This window comes from Nycticebus coucang, chromosome 15 (assembly GCF_027406575.1).
Source record: "Nycticebus coucang isolate mNycCou1 chromosome 15, mNycCou1.pri, whole genome shotgun sequence".
In the NCBI taxonomy this organism is placed as follows: domain Eukaryota; kingdom Metazoa; phylum Chordata; class Mammalia; order Primates; family Lorisidae; genus Nycticebus; species Nycticebus coucang.
Window position 1 is genome coordinate 80888389 of NC_069794.1, and position 19856 is coordinate 80908244.

The window sequence follows — 19856 nt, forward strand, 5'->3', positions numbered from 1 at the left end:
ATTTTTTTAGTGTTTCAATTTCAAAGCTTGGTATTTGTTCAAGTATTCTGTTTCTACCTGATTGAACCTAGGGAGGTAGTGTGAGTCTAGGTATTTGTCCTTTTCCTTCATATTTTCACATTTCTGGATATAGAGATTTGTGTAGCATTCAGTAATGATGTTTTCTATTTCTGTGATATTTGTTATTGTTTCTCCCTTTTTTGTTTCTGATTGAGTTTATTAGAGATCTTACTTTTTTGTTCTGGTTAATCTGGACAAAGGTTTGTCAATTTTGTTTATCTTTTTAAAGGTTTTTCTGTTGTGGGTTTCTTTTAGTTGTCATCTGATTTTGGTTATTTCTTTTCTTCTGCTGGGTTTGGGATTAGATTGCTCTTCTTTTTCAATTTCCTTGAGATGATTCATTAAATTGCTTTGCAATCTTTCAGATTTTTGGATGTGAGCATTTAAGGCAACCAATTTCTTCCTCAGGACTGCTTTTGCAGTATCCTACAGGTTTTATTTTATTTTTTTCAATACAATAATTTTATTTCCTAACATACAGTAAACATGTATATCCAATATGTGCTTTTCTTATGCATCTATTCACAAATAATATCCAAATTACAACTGCTTTTATATTTAAGAATGTACTAAAGTTATCTTAGTTGACATATGAAAAATACTTTGGACAGATAACATTCTGAATATATTGGATTGTTCACAGCAGAATTTGCTTTAGTTAGATGAGTTCTACATATTTAAAGCTTGGAGAAGCTACTACTTTTATACTTAATACTTCCAGATGAATAGAATGCAGAAATATTAGCTGATATTCCAGAGAAATCTCATTAGTTTTTCTGGTGATGGAACCACTTATCCACAGCCATTGGTAGTATGCAGGCAGATTCACGTGGTGGTGGCAGAGCATCCACATGGCTTTGGCAGTATCAGGATCATACTTGAAGGGGATCTCAGACATTATTGTATTCATGCAATTGATTCTTTCCCCATCCATTTTCTTAGTCACTAATGCTTTCTAACAGTCATAAATGCTTTTAATAATATCAACTGCAAAGTCCTTATTTTTTTTTTTTTTTTTGTGGTTTTTGGCCGGGGCTAGGTTTGAACCTGCCACCTCCGGCATATGGGACCGGCACCCTACTCCTTGAGCCACAGGCGCTGCCCACAAAGTCCTTATGTTTAAATCTTCATTGAAAGCAAACTCATTTTCTGGTTTTCCATCTGGAACTTTGTATCTTCTAAACCAGTCTACAGTAGCTTCTGGGTAGCCAGATTTTAGTTGTTTGACATCATAAATATCACAGCATCAAGAGTGTCCACATTAATGGCAATGACTTTCCAGTCAGTTTCCCCGTCATCAATCATTGCCAATATGCCCAGAACTTTTACCCAGATTATTTCACCTCTTGTGCATACCTTACTTCCAATTTCACACACATCAATGGGGTCACTGTCACCACAACAGCCAGTATGTTCATCATTATGTCCTGGGTTTTCCCAAGTCTGAGGCCACATAACTCCAAATATATCCTTTATAAGGGAACAAATTCACAACATAACGAAGTTTTGCTTTTTTCACATCCTGTTTAATTGGACTTAAAGGGTCCTTTGTAGCAATCTCCATTTTCTCATTAGACCAACATAGTACTTCAACTACCATCTGGAACATAACCTTATCTACAGAAATCAGAATATCCTGAAATGGAGATATATATTGTCCTTTTTCATTTCTGATGAAGACTTAGTACTCGAGGGTGAAGGGTGTGGCGTGCTCCTCGCTGCTGAAGCCACTCATGATGCCGGAGACTGTGACTGCCACTGCCGCCGCCATAGAGCCATCAACCCACACACAGCACCAACTAACAAGGAGAACTCCGCGCCTGCGTACTATGAGGACTGTCTTACAGGTTTCAGTAGCTTATGGCCTCATTGTCATTTTGTTCAAGCAATCTATAGATTTCAATCTCTATCCTCTCCTTGACCCAGGTATTACTTAGCAATAGGTTGCTTAGTTTCCATGACTTTGTGTGGGGATAAATGTTTCTGTTGGAATTGAGTTCTACTTTTATTCCACTGTGGTCGGTAAAGATACAAGGTATATTCTACTTTTTAAAATTTGTTGAGGTTGATTTGTGATGTAGGTACGATTGATCTTGGAGAATGATCCGTGAGCTGATTAGAAGAACATACATTCAGTAGTATTAGAGTGAAATGTTCTGTGTATGTCTATTAAGCCCATTTTTTCTAGATTAATGTTTAAGTCTAATGTTTGTTTAATTTCTGCGTGGAGGATCTTTACAGTTCTGTCAGTGGGGTGAAGTCCCTAGGTATGATTATGGTGGTGGTGTTTATCATATTGTTCAGACCAAGTACAGTTTGCTTTATAAATATGAGTGCATTTAAGTTGGGTACATACATATTTATGATTGATAATGTCTTCTTCTTGAATTGTTCCCTTGACCAACATACAGTGCCCATCTTTGTCTTTCTTTACTTTTCTTCCTTTAAAGTCAATAGTATCTGCAATATGAAAACAAATCCCACTTTCTTTTGGTTTCCATTTGCATGAAATATTGTTTTCTGTCCCTTTATTCTGAGTATTAATTTGTCCTGGGGGGGTTTAGATGAGTTTCCTGAAAAGTGTATACTTGGCTTATATTTTTATAATCTACTCAGCCAGCCGGCATCTCTAGAGTGGAGAATTCACTTAGTTTACATTTATTGAGAGAACTGATGAGCACGGTGGATTTCTGTTTGTCTCATTGTGTGGGGCTCTGTTGCCTTATTTTATCACTTGGGCCACTGTGGTAGCTAGGCTTTGTCCTGTAGTTTCTAGGTATCTTTTCTTTGCTGGGATCCATTGTATTGGTCTGTGTATAATAAAGATCTGAGTACTTCCTGAAGAATTAGTCTTATAGTAGCAAATTGCCTCAATTATGCTTGTCAGTAAAAGATTTTATTTCTCCATCAAATATGAAACTTAGATTTACAGGATGCAGAATCCTAGGCCGGCAGTTGTTTTGTATGAGAAGGTGGGCAGGTGCCCACTGCCTACTGGCTTGTAAAGTATCTGCTAAGAAATCAGCTAGGTGTTAACGTAATTGGTTTATCCTTACAGGTCAGGTGCTGCTCATGCCTGGCTGCTTGTAGAATGTTCTCCTTCATTTTGACTTTGGCCAGGTTAATTACAATGTGTCTAGGAGACCTCTATTTGGATTCAGTCACCCTGGGTTTCAATATCTATCTAATAGATGTATGTCTGAATCTTGGATAATGCTTAGGAATTTTTCAACTATAATACCACCAACTAGAGCTTTCATGCTTTTGGGACCTTCTTCTTCTCTTCTAATACCTATAATTCGTATGTTTGTACACTTCATAGTCCCATAAAGCTCTAAGAGATTGCTGTTTTTACTCGCTTCTGCATCTTTAAATGACTGGGTTAGCTTGAGAGCCTTGTCCTCAAGCTCTATGATTCTTTCCTGTCCATAGTTTAATCTATTATTGAAACTTTCTACTATATTCTGGAACTCTTTCAATTCTTTAAGCTCCATTGTATTCTTTCTAATCTCCGGATTCTTGGTGACTTTATCTATAATTTTGTTTATTCCCTGTGATATTTTTTAAACTTCTTTCTGCTGTTTTTTTACTTTCCCTTCCATTCCCTTCATCATATTTGCCATCCAAAGTTTAAATTCCATTTCTGTCATTTCCAAAATTTCTTTATAGTTGAAATTTTCTGTAGTAGCTCCATTGTAATCCCTTGGGAAACTGATCTGTTCTGGTTCATGATGTTACCAGAGGGTTTTGTTTTTTTTTTGCTAGTTTCTCCTCATGTGTGGTTTCTGCTTCTTTTTTCCCTTCTACTTTCTTCTTTCTTTTTCCTCCTTTCTTTTGTTCTGTTTTAACTCTAGGGCTTGGGGTTAAAATGAACCTGTTACTTGAATCTTGAACAAAATTTTGCCTCCTGTAGACTAGAAGAGGCTGTTCACACTCCAGTTGGCAGCAAAGTAGTGATGTAGTCTGTGGCCTTGTCTAGGAGAAGCTCGAGAATAGTCCTGTATCTTAATTACCTTTATTACCTTCTCCCAGGTAGAATGCACCATTAGACTCCTTCTGTGTTCAGGAAATTCTCCTGAAGATGTAAATACCAAAAGAAGAAGAAGAACACAGCCTCTATCAGTTAACATTTCCAAGAGAATTATTTGGCAGATTGTTAGAAATCAGTATCAGTCTAGAACAGGTTAAAAGCACAGGTAGGGAGGCAAATAGACAAAGAGGGAATGACACATCAAAACAAAAGTGAAGGCTACAGAAGAAGAAGAGTGAGGCTACTAGTTAACATACTGTCCCTAAAACAGAAATTTTAAAATAGTAATTTCAAAATAATAAATCTACTACTTACTTAAATATTCTTATAAAAAATAAATATATTTTTTAAAACCAAAAATAATTAGTAAGAAAAATGGCTTTTTAAAAAAACATTTTTACAAATCTCTTTAATATCCAAACAGAGAATAGCTGGATTCATATCTGTTTCTGCTTTCCATCTTTTATGATATCCTACTTCTTGTAATTTCTGGAAACCTTTACTGTATACATGTGAGAAAATGAGAGTAAAACAAGCAAATAACTTTTTTTTTTTTTTTTTGAGATAGAGTCTTATTCTGTTGCCCCAGGCTAGAGGGCTATGTAGAGGGCTATGGTATCATAGCTCACAACCACCTCAAACTCCTGGGCTCAAGCAATCCTCTTGCCTCAGCCTCCTCAGGAGTAGCTTGGATTATAGGCATGAGTCACAACGCCAGGGTATTTTTTTATTTTACAGAGACTATGTTTTGATCTTGCTCAGGCTGATCTCAAACTCCTGAGCTCAAGGAATTCATTTGCCTTGGCTGCCCAGAGTGCTAGGATTATAGATGTGAGCCACTGTACTAAGCCTAAATAATGTTTTGATACTACTATGGAAATACTTTGGAACTTACATACTCTATAAAGGGACTCAAGGACCCTTGGAAACTCTGGATCTGATCTATAAAAACTTTGCTCTATGCTCCTTCAATATTATCGTCTTTTCTTTATAACTTTAGAACCTGAAATGGTACATGATTTATAGCAAGTACACAATAAAATGCTTTCTGAGTGCATGAATAAAGAAATCACTTTTAAAAATTCATGCTGTTGATGGGGCGGCGCCTGTAGCTCAGTGAGTAGGGCGCCGGCCCCATATGCCGAGGGTGCCGGGTTCAAACCCAGCCCCGGCCAAACTGCAACAAAAAAATAGCCGGGCGTTGTGGCGGGCGCCTGTAGTCACAGCTGCTCCGGAGGCCGAGGCAAGAGAATCGCGTAAGCCCAAGAGTTGGAGATTGCTGTGAGCCGTGTGACGCCACGGCACTCTACCCGAGGGCAGTACAGTGAGACTGTCTCTACCAAAAAAAAAAAAAAAAGGCATTTGATAAAAATTCAGGCTGCTGGCCGGGTATGGTGCGTCACTCCCATAACCCTATAAAGGTCCTTGAGTCCCTTTATAGAGTATGTAAGTTCCAAAGGATTTCCCTAGTAGTATAAGACATTATTTAGTGCTAATCCTAGCACTCTGGGAGGCCAAGGTGGGTGGACTGCCTGAGTTCACAGGTTCAAGATCAGCCTTAGGTAGAGCAAAATCTTGTCTCTAAAAGTTCAGGCTGCCTTCTAGTCCATTCATTGACAATTTCCAAAGCATAAACTTGTACAAAATTCAAAAAAGAAAGATAAATTTTGAGACAATAATTAAATATCAATTACCATCCATCTGAATGAGTAGTTCAGACTTCACTCTGCGACTTGCCTCATGTTCATCAGAGGTTCCTCTTCGACTGCAGATAGAATCTATTTCATCAATGAAGATTGTGGTAGGAGCATAAAATCTAGCCTTTGTGAAAATGTTTTAAAGAAATAATTCAATGATCACATAAAATAACCTGAATAGTTTTTTAAATACTATTTTCTTTTAAAACATGGCGAAAGAGAGTAGAAATTTCTCACTGTTTTAATGCTACCATCTGGTGGTTAACAGAGGATAAATAAATCATTCACATCACAAAAATTTTTTTTCTGAAAATGGAAGTTATATGGTTGGTGAAGTTAGGTGACACATATACAAGGATTCATTATACTATTCTTTCTACTTTCATGTTTGGAAATTTCCATAGTGAAACTATCTTTTAACTTTGTAGTACCATTCTTTGACTTAGAAAGTACGTATTAAATGTCGGTGTGTTCCTGCCCTGTAATGAGGCTGGAAAGGCAGAGGTGAATAAGATAGAACTTTAAAATTATATATAATGTATTTAATTCCAATACATATTTCCATTGTGGTAAAAATGAAACGTGTGTGTATAGATGTATAATTATTCAATATTACTAACCAAATTCTCAATTTCCATCTCTTATGTCAAAAGAAAATTTGTATTAGGTAGACACAGATCAAAGATCCAGAATGTGAGAATTACCTTAAAGATACTAAAAAGGTCCCAATTTTGTAGTAATTTTTGCAAGAATTTTGCAAAATTAGCCTTGGCCTTTGTTGATTACTTTGGGATTAATGTCCAAATGGGTTTAAAGAAATATTTAAAAATATATATATATAGTAGTTAATATGTGTTGCTGAAATGTAACATATTCTCTATATTCTGCTTGCATAATGCTATTTTTTGTTCTAATTGATTCATAAAGATCTTTTAAATATATTTTAAAAAAATAAGTCAACCTCTACCCTCAAATATATACTCTTTAGTAATTATTGCAGATCCCTTATGAAAAAGGATCTTACTCTAAACGGGCTTTAGAGATGGATCAGATCAGATTCTAACTGATTTTTTAAATATATATTAAATTCTTCTTCTACTCCATCAGCTCACTAGTGATTCAGAAATACCAGTCAACCCACAAACATAGCCAAAGTCTCCTCCTTTATCCTCACTGAACAGGATGGCACCCTCTATCTCAAGAGAGAAAGATACATTGAATACACATCAATTACCCCCCACAAAACCCTTCACCCCATGTCTTGCTACTGTGTCAGGAACTATTAAAATGTAACTACACTGCCCTCTTCCAAAGATTCCTAGGTGAACAGACCTAGATTTATAGGGGCATCATATAACTATACAAATAGTACTCTGAAATCTGAATTTATCACTCACCATTTCAAACAATAGACGGACTAACTTCTCAGATTCACCTCTATATTTAGATGTCAGTGTAGAAGAGGAAACGTTGAAAAATGTTGTGCCACATTCAGTGGCAACAGCTTTAGCTAGCATAGTCTTACCAGTGCCTGGGGGTCCAACCATCAGTACACCCTGTAATTTGAAAAGATGAATTAAATGATATATCAGATTAAAATGGTTTTTATGAATTACATCGATTATTAATGTACAGGAAGATTTTCCCATCAAAAGATAAGCTCAGTTGTCACAGCAAAATGATATACTTGGCAAGAGCACTATTTTTAGGTAAAAAAAATGAAGAATGATTTCACAAATGTCTCAAATTAGAGGTACTCCGATATAAGTTAACAAAGGGCTTAGACAATAGACAACGAAGAACCTACCCAATTTTCTTTTCTTTTTTTTTAGACAAGAGTCTCACTTTTTCACCCTTGGTAGAGTGCTATGGCATCATAGTTCACAGCAACCTCAAACTGTTATGCCCAGGAGTTCCATAAAGACCACACTGCCAAACAAGTTAAATTTAAAGATAAGTCCTTTTATTGAAGAGCCAGCCAGTGACTGCCTTAGTGTCCCAACACGGGGTTTCTGAGAGCAGCCCTGAGTGCTTAAGGGGTTGGATTTTTAAGCCTTGGTCTGCATCATGATTGGCATGCAGGCTGTCTAAGCGTATCAGGTAGGGTAGCAAGCAAGCATTGTACAGAAGCAGAATTTTGAGGTTAGTCATATGTTATACATCTTTGTTTTAATATTTTTCCCCTATACGTCTTAGTTTTAGTACTTTCCCCTCATACTCTTAGTTTTAATGCTTTTCCCACCTGGTATTGTTTAAGAGTCAGTACAGGAACAGTTGGTACCTCCCAGTCTATTTCCCAGGGAGTTAGCCAAGCAAGAAATTTGGAGTGAACTAGAAGCAAGAAATTAATTAGTACTTTCCCATCTATCTTGGGAGTGAACTAAACTTATTTCTTTCTTTCTTTTTTTTTTTCTAAAAGTTTGCAATCCGGAATTTGCCAGGAATTAATTGGTATTTTTCCATTACAGCCTAGGCCTGACACCTTTCTGTCTTAGCCTAGGCCCACTAGGCCTAACAAAACTCTTGCCTCAGTTTTTCATTTTTAGTAGAGATGGGGTCTCGCTCTTGCTCAGGCTTGTCTCAAACTCCTGAGCTCAAGTGATCCACCCAGAGTGCTGGGATTACAGGCATGAGCCACCACGCCCAGCCTCTACCCAATTTTCTCGAACCTGGAAAGAAAGAAAGAGACAGAGAGAAATATAAATACAAGGGCTGTCCAGAAAGTAGCCAGCCATGTAAATATGAAAAATAGTGCATATTAACAATGGCTGGATACTTTCCACCCAACTCTCGTGCATATTCTTGAGTACCACTTAAGAGTAACTGCTCTGTTTAAACAGAATGAAAAGAAGAATACATTTTTTTATTGCATGTAGTATAATTATACATTCCTTACCCTCTATAAGGGACAAAACCTATCTTCCTTAGTACATTTATAATATATAGCATTTCATCAAAAATAAAGATCCATTTATAAGTTAATAAGGTAATAGTAAAATCTAGCAGTAATTCAAATATAATCAAGTTAGCTAGAATTTTTATAGTTTACCATGCTAGACAGTAAATTGTCAGGTATAAAATAGTGTTAGTGATAAATCACTAAATATAGATTAAAAATTAAACTTTAGTTACTTCTTAGCTTTGAAAACAAACATAAAAGTTATTCTATAAAAACAAATCTGTGAAGAATAAAAATTATGCAAAGAAAACAATCCCCTAGTCTCAAAATCTAATGGATTTTTAAATAACTATTTTCTTGTGGTACTCAGATACATAGCTAACACTACCTTTCTTTTACATAATAGTTGGTGATTCCTTAAGAGAAATTCTGACCCAATTGCTAATTTAGTTTGATAAGATTCTGGGGGTTCAACTTTTTTTTTTTTTTTTTGAGACAGAGTCTTAACTATGTCACCCTCAGTAGAGTTCCGTGGCATCACAGCTCACAGCAACCTCAAACTTCCGGGCTTAAGTAATTCTCTTGTCTCAGCCTTCCAAGTAGCTGGGACTACAGGTGCCTGCCACAACGCCCAGCTATTTTTTTTTTGTTGTTGTTGCAGTTGTCACAGTTGTTTAGCTGGTCTGGGCCGGATTCAAACCCACCAGCCTGGGTGTATGTGCCCGGAACCCTATCCAGTGAGTGATGGGTGCCGCCTAGGGGATTAAACTTTGAAATTATGTGTATGTCAAAGTTTCATAAATTCAAAAACTATACAAATCCTTTTCTAGCTATAGAATTTTGATATACAGAATGACCATGAATCGCTAGGTCTTGAAATATTAGTTTTACAATTTTTCCCCCTTTTTAGGGAGCCCTTAACTGTGGGTGAGATTGTTATTTTGAAAACCATGAAAACTATTGAATAACTGATGCTAAGGAACTGCCATAGACATAGCAGAGTTCATATTTCTCTTTCCCTTTCAATGCCCTCTCAGTTTCTGTAATTTAATTAATAGAATCACCTCCAATAGTAGTTAATTTCTAATAATATCATCTATAGATAGACAGTTTACAGATATAGTACAGTATTTATCAATTTCACCTCCTCACGACACTATTCCTTCAATTATCGCTTCTCTTTCCTGTATCTCCTTGCCTATTGGCTCTTTCCCCTCAGTAAATAAACATTCTTAAATGTGTCCCATCCACCAACAACAATGAAAAATTCCTTGGGGAAAGGACAGCTTTCAATAAATGGTGCTGGGAAAACTGGATAACCATATGCATAAGAATGAAACTAGACTTCTATCTCTCTGTATACAAAAATTAAATCAAAATGAATTAAACTTAACATCTAAAACCCAAAACTATGAAACTACTAGAAGAAAACATTGATGAACTATTCCAGGATATTGGCCTAGGCAAAGATTTTCTGTATACAGCCTCAAAAGCACAGGCAATCAAAGCAAAAATAGACAAATGAGATTACATCAAGCTAAAAAGCTTCTGCACATCAAAGGAAACAATTAACAAAGTGAAAAGACAACCTACAGAAGGGGAGAAAATACAACAGAATCACTGTAAATTGACCACTCATGGTACCATAACAAACTGGTCAACATATGAAGGTGGTCAATGTAAGGAACTAGGCCTACTATACTGATACTTACATATGGTGCATGTCTATGAAAATTAGGTCAACTTAAGAAGGTTGTCAATGTAGGGAAAGTGGTCAGCTATGAAGGTTCTACTGTATTTGCAAATTATCCATATGACAAGGGATTAATAACAGGAATATATAAGGAAATGCAATACCCTAGTCAAAAAAAAAAAAAACCCGAACAATCCAATTTCAAAATGGACAAAAGATCTAACAAACCCTTCTCAAAAGAAGACATACCAATAGGTATATGAAAATATGTTCAATGTCACTAATCATCACAGAAATGCAAACCAAACCACAATGAGATATCATCTCACCCTAGTTAAAATGGCTTTTATTAAAAATACAGAGAATAAGGCCAGGAGTGGTGGCTCAGGCCTAATCCTAGCACTCTAGGAAGCAGAGGCAGGTGGATTGCCTGAGCTCATGAGTTTAAGACCAGCTTGAGCAAGAGCAAGACCCCAGCTCTAAAAATATAGCTGGGCATTGTGGCAAGCACCTATAGTCCCAGACACTCAGGAGGCTGAGACAAAGAGGTCACTTGAGCCCAGCAGCTTGAAGTTGCTGTGAGGTATGATGCCACAGCACTCTGCCAAGAGGGCAGAAGTGAGTCTCTGTCTCACAACAAACAAACACAACAAAACAAAAAAAAAGGAAAAAAGAAAACAGAAAATAACAGATGTTTGTGAGAACATTGAGAAAGCTGTTGGTGGGAATGTAAATTAGGACAGCTTCACGAAAGTCAAAATGTGGAACCAACCTAAGTACCCATCAATTGATGAATAAATAAAGAAAATATGACATATATGTACAATAAAATATTATTCAACCATAAAGAAGAATAAACCTTTTTGGATTTCCTTATTAAGTTGCAGCAACATGAATAGAACTATAGGTCACTATGATTAAGTGAAATAAGTCAACCACACAAAAACAAGTATCTCATGTCCTCATTCATTTGTAGGAGCTAAAAAAGTGGATCTTATGAAGATAAAGAATAGATCAGTGGTGCCGTGGGTTTGTCTGAAGTTTTTTGTCCTGATTAAACTTGGGGCGATGAGTTTGTTCACTATCACGAGTCAGACTATCCTCAATAAATACAACACTCAACACATTGCTTCTATTAAAATGCATGCTATTCCCCCAAAGATGATGAGCTTCTTGAGGGCTATTATTTACTCACCTTGGTCTCTTCTGCACTTAGTTTATCAACAATGTATATTTACCCAACTCAACAAATATGTATTTACCGATTAGAAATTTACTGAATGCTTCTAAGTACTAGGCCCTGAAGAAGGAAAGTTGAATCAGTCAGGAATCTCACACTTAATCCTTAAGAGACGTAGCTAAATTACAATGCAGTTTGAAAAGTGCTAGGATAGGCTGGATGGGAAATGGATGGAGAAATAGAATCTCAAAGTAAGGGTGAATATACTTCAGCCACTAAAAAATACTGCAGTTTGTCTCTTGGGTATCTCCTTATTTTCTGAATATAATTTAAAATGTTGCTTTAGGGCAGCGCCTGTGGCTTAATGGAGTAGGGTGCCAGCCCCATTTGCTGGAGGTGGCGGGTTCAAACCCAGCCCTGGCCAAAAACTGCAATAAATAAATAAATAAATGAATAAATAAATACAATGTTGCTTTAAAAAAATCACATAGTCTGAACTTAAAACTTTTAACAAAGGACCTCACTATTTAGTTCTATTAGAGAAAATTTCATCCCAGAAATAAATATTTTTGAAAAAGCACTTAATAATTTCCATCTTTAACTTCTCTCATTACCTTATCTCTATATTTCCAACTTCTAATGGTATATTTCCACATAAACCTTTTACCAAAACCTCAAACTCAAAAATAACTATCTCTTTCCCTAGAAGCACTCTTAGTTTTTGCCAAACTTTCAACATCAACAATAAACCCATGTCTTCCTCAGGCATCAATGTTACCCAGAGGCAAAATCCTGATAGTATCTTTTTCCCTTGCTTTCTTCTTCCTATATATACATGTATCATCTGAAAGGTTACTGACTTCCGCTATTAAATATCACTAGCATCTGTCCCTCCACTCCTATTCTTACAATCACCATACTAATGCAGGAATCACTTCTGAACATGCCCTTTGCCTTCCATCTTTCTCTACTCATTGCAACCAGATTGTTTTCCCCCAAATACTTATTTTACTATGCTATCTATTTGCTCAAAGAGGTCTCCCCAACACCTAATGGAAAAGGATCCCAACACCTGGCAAACACGATCTGGCTCAACCTACCTTTCCATTTGAATCTCCCACTAACTTATTTTATTTATTTAACATTTACATAGTGCTCCTGCCAGATACTGATCTAAGGCCTCATTAACTCTTTTTGACCTCTCCTATGAGGTAACTATTAGTATTTCCATTTTATAGATAAGAAAACTGAAGCATGGAGAAGTTTAGTAACATGTTCACCATCACAGAGCTAGTCAGTGGGAAAGAGGTGGAATTCACACACACCCAAACTATCTGCGCCCAGGGTCTTTACTAAATATGCTATATACTATCTCCCTTACAAAACTCCAAGGTGTCTATTTCCTAAATACACTAACTTTCTTACCTACTTTCCACTGCTCATGGCCTTCATCCCTCCTAAGCACCTACATCACCTGAAACATCTCAAACATACTGAAATTCTTGCAGCCCTGAAAATCTCAGTTCAAATTCCACATCCTCAGGTATGAAGCCTCCACTAATCAGGTCATGCCTGCTCTTTGCTGAGCTCTCTGAGCACATGTGGCTTGTAGCACCTATTAGGCTCTTCTATTACCTAATATAGAAAGCTACCTGTTACTTCCTAATTCTTCACGTAGGCTTTCTCACAGCCCAGGAAAAGTAGCTTGAAAAACAAGGAACTTTACATATAATAGGGCTAAATAACAAACTGATGGAAATTTAGAGGAACAACACTACGGTATGCAGGAGAAAGTGTGCTGAGGAGGGAAAAGCAGACACACACCTAAGAAGCTAAGACACGATGAATTTTAAATATTCTAAAAGACTTTTTATGGCTGTCAATCTATTGGGACCTCAATTTTCTAATCTGTCAAATTGTGATTTGAATATTAAGACAATTTTATAAACTTAACAAATTTCTATGGCCTCTTTATTTTCATCTTCTTTAAAATCTATTGACCCATTTTGGAAATAATTTCACAAATATTTAAAATTTTCACATATAACCTCTAAAAAAGAATAATAGTGCTATACTCCAGAATTTTACTCTACTGAATTTTTTTTTTTTTTTTAAACAGAGCCTCAAGCTGTCACCCTGGGTAGAGTGCCGTGGCATCACAGCTCACAGCAACCTCCAACTCCTGGGCTCAAGCGATTCTCCTGCCTCCGCCTCCCAAGTAGCTGGAACTACAGGTGCCCGCCACAAGGCCTGGCTATTTTTTGGTTGCAGCTGTCATTATTGTTTGTAGAATTTTACTTTGCTAATACAGAAAATGTTTATTAGCTCAAGAATAAGATTCTTTGCAAATAAATGTTTATACGTTTTAAACCTAGTTTGCCAATAAATACTACAAAAGCACAGCAAAGAGTAAACAAACTGATAAAGTCAGATCATATTTTTATAACAATGACAGAGTTTTTAAAAAACAGCTGCAGACCTCTTTTAAAAAATATATAAAAACTCTAAGTATAGTAAATTTTTGAAGGTTCAAAAAATGTCGACAGCAAATTCCAATCACCTTTGGCTGGTCAGAAGCTTTTGGCCCCTCATCCCACATATCCACTGTGACACTGGACTGGGAACTTCACCTTCCGTGAGGGACATAAACATTACTTGCTGTTGGTAAGCCCTTTACAGGGGAAGCTACCCCCTCTAAGAGAATTGAAGATGGAACTCACATCAAAATCTGAATCTGGGGGCGGCGCCTGTGGCTCAGCGGGTAGGGCGCCGGCCCCATATGCTGAGGGTGGCGGGTTCAAACCCAGCCCCGGCCAAACTGCAACAAAAAAATAGCCGGGCGTTGTGGTGGGCACCTGTAGTCCCAGCTACTCGGGAGGCTGAGGCAAGAGAATCGCCTAAGCCCAAGGATTTGGAGGTTGCTGTGAGCTGTGTGACGCCACGGCACTCTACCGAGGGCGATAAGGTGAGACTCTAGTCTCTACAAAAAAAAAAAAAAAAAAAAAAAAAAAAATCTGAATCTGGTACAACAAAAGTTCCTTCTCTCCATGGGTCCTACATCTTAGTTTTAATTTGTCATGTTTAAAGTTGGGAATGGCTTCCAGAATACACTATCTCCTACAACATGCTAGGTTGAAAGGGAACAAACTTTATCATAATTAAGCTATAGTGTGATGATCTGAAATAACATTCATTTTCTTTATTTCAATTTTATCAATCACTGTAATACTAGATAAATGGAAAAGCAAATCCTGTAATATTCCTGGATAATTAAGCAATCTGAAGAAAAATACCTCAAACACTGCCCTCTATGGATTAAATCAAAGGTAAAGGATAACATATAAAAGAAGCTTAAAACTTCAACTGACAGATCAACAAATTCAGAAGGAATCAAAACTAACCTTACAACCACCAGAGGACACAGGCGGGCATTACTATTCAGCTACCCAAGGCATTTCTGCTTGTTTGTTTTGTTTTGCTATGATTCAAATATACAAATTGGTGATAAAACTGGTACTAAAAAAAGAAACTAAGTCTGGGAAACACTGAATTTTAAATTTTCTGAAAGGACCTAAAGTATTGGCTATGTAATTCAATCGTGTATTTTTAGTCTTATAAACGCCACAGTGAAAATTAAGATTCTTTATTAACCTGGTATATTATGTGTTACTTTATATGCACATAGGTTTTATTAGAGCATATAAATGCTTTTGAATTATAACACTGGTCATTATAATAAATGTTTCACTAAAGTATAAAGCGAAAACAATATAAGAATACAAGAATTATGTGTTTTAAATACGTACTTAAAACCTTGTCTTTTAAATATTGTTTTAAAAGTTATCGTAAGAAGAGAAAATGCTTGCAATACATTCCCAAAATAAGGTGAACCTGTAACAAAGGTAGCATGTGAAAGTTGCTTTTTTTTTTCAGTTTTGGCCAGGGCCGGGTTTGAACTCACTACCCCCAATATATGGGGCCGGCGCCCTACTCCTTGAGCTACAGGCGCCGCCCAGCATGTGAAAGTTTTCAAGTTGTTAGAAGATGTCAAATCGCATGAGTATTCTAAGCTACTGATATAAATACACAATTTCTCCTTCCTTCTAGTTTTTGGCATATGAACAGAGGAAGGAGGTGTTAAACACAGAAATGGACCTAGCTTACTCAGAAGGGCAAAGTAAGATCATGCTATCATTTCATTCTACTACTCAAAATAAATGAAGACTTTCATGTCTGTGACAAAAAAAGTTCCAGACAGCTAGGAAAATGGAAGCTGCTGTGCAGCTTGTGAGAGTTTTTTAATATGCTAAAATGGAAACACTGGCCTTAAGGGGAACTAGTCCTGGGCTTTAAGCACTAAGCCAGAGACAAACTGGAATGAAACATATTCTGATTATGTCTGAGAATTATACCAAGCCTAGATTAGACAACAATCAAACTAATTAACAAAGTGAGAAATATGACAACTTTATGAAAAGTATAGTGGAACTTTGTTGACAACTGAAAAGACTGCAACAAACTGGTCACCATACGGAGGTGGTCAACATAAGGAAGTAGGCCTACTGTACTGATACACATGGTCCATGTCTGGTTTATGAAAATTAGGTCAACTTAAGGAGGTGGTCAACTATGAAGGTTCTACTGTATTTATTTGATCAAATTCTTACTGTTTAAGACTATTTACTATTTCTGTATAATTTTCTAAACTTCTTATTTATAGAAACAGACACCTACAAAATTCTTAGAAGTGTTCAGCTCAGCACTTCTGAGGGAATTAACTTTACCTAAAGACTAATGTCTAAATTCTAAGTCCATCTCTCCCATCATGTAGATACAAATATTCAAATCCAGGTATTCTGGGTATACCACCCCCAATCTTTGCAAACTGTGTTAAATGCAAAAAACTAAACCAATACTGCTTTTTATCATCATGCATTATCATTCTATTTTAATAAATTCTTACCTTCCATGGCCTTCTAATTCCTTTGAAAAAGTCAGGCATCCACATTGGAAGAACAACAGCTTCCCTTAGCAACTTCTTAGCTTCTTCCAGATCTGCAATGTCATCCCTTTGGAAGAACAACAAAGTTTCACAACAAAGTTTCACAATGTCTTTTCAGGGACACCTTGATTTATAGTCAAAATTATTCTTTTACATTTTTTTACTTATAAAATTATTCTTTCATTAAGAACAGTGTTCTAACTCTTACTGCATAAAAAGATTAGTGAAAACATACAGCAGTTATTAATTAGGATATGTTATTCAATTAACAACTTTCGTCAGTTATATGAACATCAAATTAACATGCAAAATGTCCTTGGTTATATTCTGACAGAGGAATTGTCCATCAATTCTGTACTCTCATATTATGAATGAAGTCATAATCAGGAGATTAATGGATAAAAAGAGAAGACTCATACCAAGCCAGCCTATAATTTGTTTTCTCCTCTAATTCACTAAATTAAAAGACTCTAACCAATGAATGCTTGGATTCCTGGATACAATGTCTCTCTCAAGGGCTTCTATCAGATCTTTATCATATCCGGCACCATCAAATTTTGGAATTTCGCCATCACTTGCACCATCTTGTATATTCTTCCTTCCCTGGAGATAAATATTTTTTAAAGTGCTGGTCAATAACAGGATAATTTTAATTAACATTATTAAGCTTTCAAAATATTATAATGTAATCACTTTTTAAATAATTTTTATTATTTCAAGATAGTATTTTCTGGTTATTCAAATGCCATCTCCTCCATTTAATTCACCAGAAATAGGTTGACTGGTCAACTTTATTAAAAACTTCAAATCTGGGGCGGCACCTGTGGCTCAAAGGAGTAGGGGACATTGGCCCCATATGTCGCAGGTGGTGGGTTCAAACCTACCCCCGGCCAAAAACTGCAAAAAAAAAAAAAAAAACAAAAAAAAACCTTCAAATCTATATCATGGGGGGATGGACAGTGCAATGATCCTTACTAGATCCCAGCAGATTAAGAAAGCCTACCTTTGAAGACTCTAACCAATCATATACATAATCTCATTTAATACATTTAATATAACCACTCTACAAAGTAGATAGTATTTTCCCTTCTTTTTATATATAAGGAAACTAAGACTCAGAAAGGCTAAGTAACTTAATGAAGCTCATTAATAAATGCCAGGGTTGAGATTTTAGCTCAGGTCTTCCTGATTCCCTGAACCTACACCCTTCACATTTTAAAGTGGGGGCTGTGTAACTCAAAGCTTAAGAACAGGTTGGGAATGGTGCAACTATTAGATCCTTCAAAGGATCCAACAATAAGGCTACAGATGAGGGAAGAATTGAGACTGTGTGATGCATTTTCCAAAGCCTTTTTCCATTACTCTAAGTACCTTCCCCCTTCAGATTCAGAGTTTCTTCCCAGTAAAGTCCTTAGGGCACATCATAAAGATATTTAGTAAAATCATAAAGACAATAGCAATAAGAACCTTTTCTAAATAGTATTACCAACACCACTCAAGGAATATGATTTACTCCAAATTTTTCATTTAATAATATGGTGATTTTTAAAAAACAATTTGATGCTATGGTTTCTATTGGGTTCTGGCCAGATATACTGTTTTGAAGAGCTTTAAATGAAATGTCCTCATTTGCTAAAGATAGTCAAACCACTGGAGCCCAAGAATCTCCCAGAGATTTAGCCCCACGATTACTGTCTAATATAAAAATGAAGGAAGAAAATGGTTGAAATGAGTCCATCTCCTAAATGTCAATATGAAAAGAGACAATAAAACACAACAAAACTTTCCAATCCCCCTTTTCCTGAGACAGATAAAGGCTGGATCAGAAGTTCTGGGAGAAGACTAACTGGCTCCCCTTGGCAGATGCTGCAGTGCTTTTAAGGTACTAGGTAGTGGAGGTGGACCAAGATGGAGGCCGAGTAACAGCTTCCCTGCAACTGGGCACGGTGAGTCTGGGGAGATAAGACTCCAGGCATCTTTGGCTGGTAGGATCTGACCATAATCATCCCTTTGAGGATACAGGGAGTCAACAAGGTACTTCTGGACCCCAAGAGCAGGACAAAAACAGTGGAAAACTGCCAAGTAACCAATTGCGTGTGTTCGATCGACCTAATCCCGCTGGCAGCCGTAAATATAAGCAGCAGTGAGACTGCAAACTGCAAAGGCCTCACCTGTGAACTGTTTTGGTGTTTTTGGAATTGGCACTCAGTTGAACTGCCTTGGGGAGAGCTTGAGCAGGAGTGCGGAGAACTTTGGGCATTGTCTAGGGCCCCAGACTGAGCCGCAGAGCCCGACGGAGCAAATAGTGTTTGGCTGTGCGCCTCAGGGAGCCATTGTGAAAGAACTGCCCCGGCAAACTCTGCCCTCAGGGTCACTGAGCAAGAATCGGGAGGGAGCTAATAACCTAGTCACGAGCAGCCTAAAGGAGAGGACTGAGCTGCCTTACACCCTTAATCCTCAGGGGCAGAGTGAGACCGACTGTGGCACACTGGAGCCTCGGGCTATTGCCCTGGGTAGAGTGCCATAGCATTACAGTTCATAGCAATCTCAAACTCCTGGGCTTGGCGCCACCCGGAACCCTATAAGAACTGTGCCGCAATCCCTGACCCACAACCCGTGCCCGTCGGGCCTCTGCATGCCCGGACCAGGAACTGCGGGAGCCGTGCAAACCTGCATCCGCCCTCCTGTACCCTTCCTGCCTCCACACCGGCCCACTCATCTGGCCAGAAATTCTGGTAGCTGTGTACGCTCCGGAGCCCTCCCTGCCTCTGCACAGAGCCCTCCTCCTGGCCAGAGAATACTGCAGCCTTGGGCTTTCTGTACCAAAGTCACTGGGCTCCAGGCACTCCCAGAACCATGTGCACCACTTCCCGCCCTGTTGCTGGATCCGGGTGTCTCACACTCCGGAGCTGCTTCCACAACCAGAACTCCCTGGCTGGGGAAGCCCCAGAGGAACTACATAGGGTCACTCCCTACAAAGATCCAGCAACAAAAGATGACCCAGCTGGGGTCTAATCTTGCAGAGACACCTCTCCAACTCTGAGGATGGCCAGAGGCAATGGTGAAAAACAATCATGAGGCGAAATCAACAGGAAAACTCTGGCCAATATGAATAATCAGAGTAGATCAACTCCCCCAAGGATCAATGGGGGCAGACACAGCACAAGATCCCATGCACAAACAAATAGCTGAGATGTCAGACATCGAATTCAGAATCTGGATAGCAAATAAGATCGAATTAGAATTCTAACAGTAACCCAAAAGATATCTCAACAATTCAACAAATTCAAAGACC

General features: G+C 37.5%; 1 protein-coding gene and 1 pseudogene across 9 annotated transcripts in view; both read right to left on the bottom strand.

Moving 5' to 3' along the window:
• KATNAL1 (katanin catalytic subunit A1 like 1) overlaps nt 1–19856 on the bottom strand; it is a 170413-nt gene that overhangs the window by 29851 nt on the left and 120706 nt on the right. For all 8 annotated transcript variants that reach the window (XM_053563664.1, XM_053563662.1, XM_053563660.1 and 5 more), the window contains 4 exons: nt 17037–17164; nt 16523–16628; nt 7185–7343; nt 5785–5911 (listed from right to left, as the gene is read on the bottom strand). In XM_053563664.1, coding sequence (XP_053419639.1) covers nt 5785–5911; nt 7185–7343; nt 16523–16628; nt 17037–17164 — 520 coding nt within the window. The remainder of the gene's footprint in view (nt 1–5784; nt 5912–7184; nt 7344–16522; nt 16629–17036; nt 17165–19856) is intronic.
• On the bottom strand, nt 510–1851 carry LOC128566698 (inorganic pyrophosphatase-like; annotated as a pseudogene). The gene is made up of 2 exons (XR_008374613.1): nt 1186–1851; nt 510–1071 (listed from the first exon to the last, which is right to left on the bottom strand). The product of XR_008374613.1 is annotated as an inorganic pyrophosphatase-like (transcript).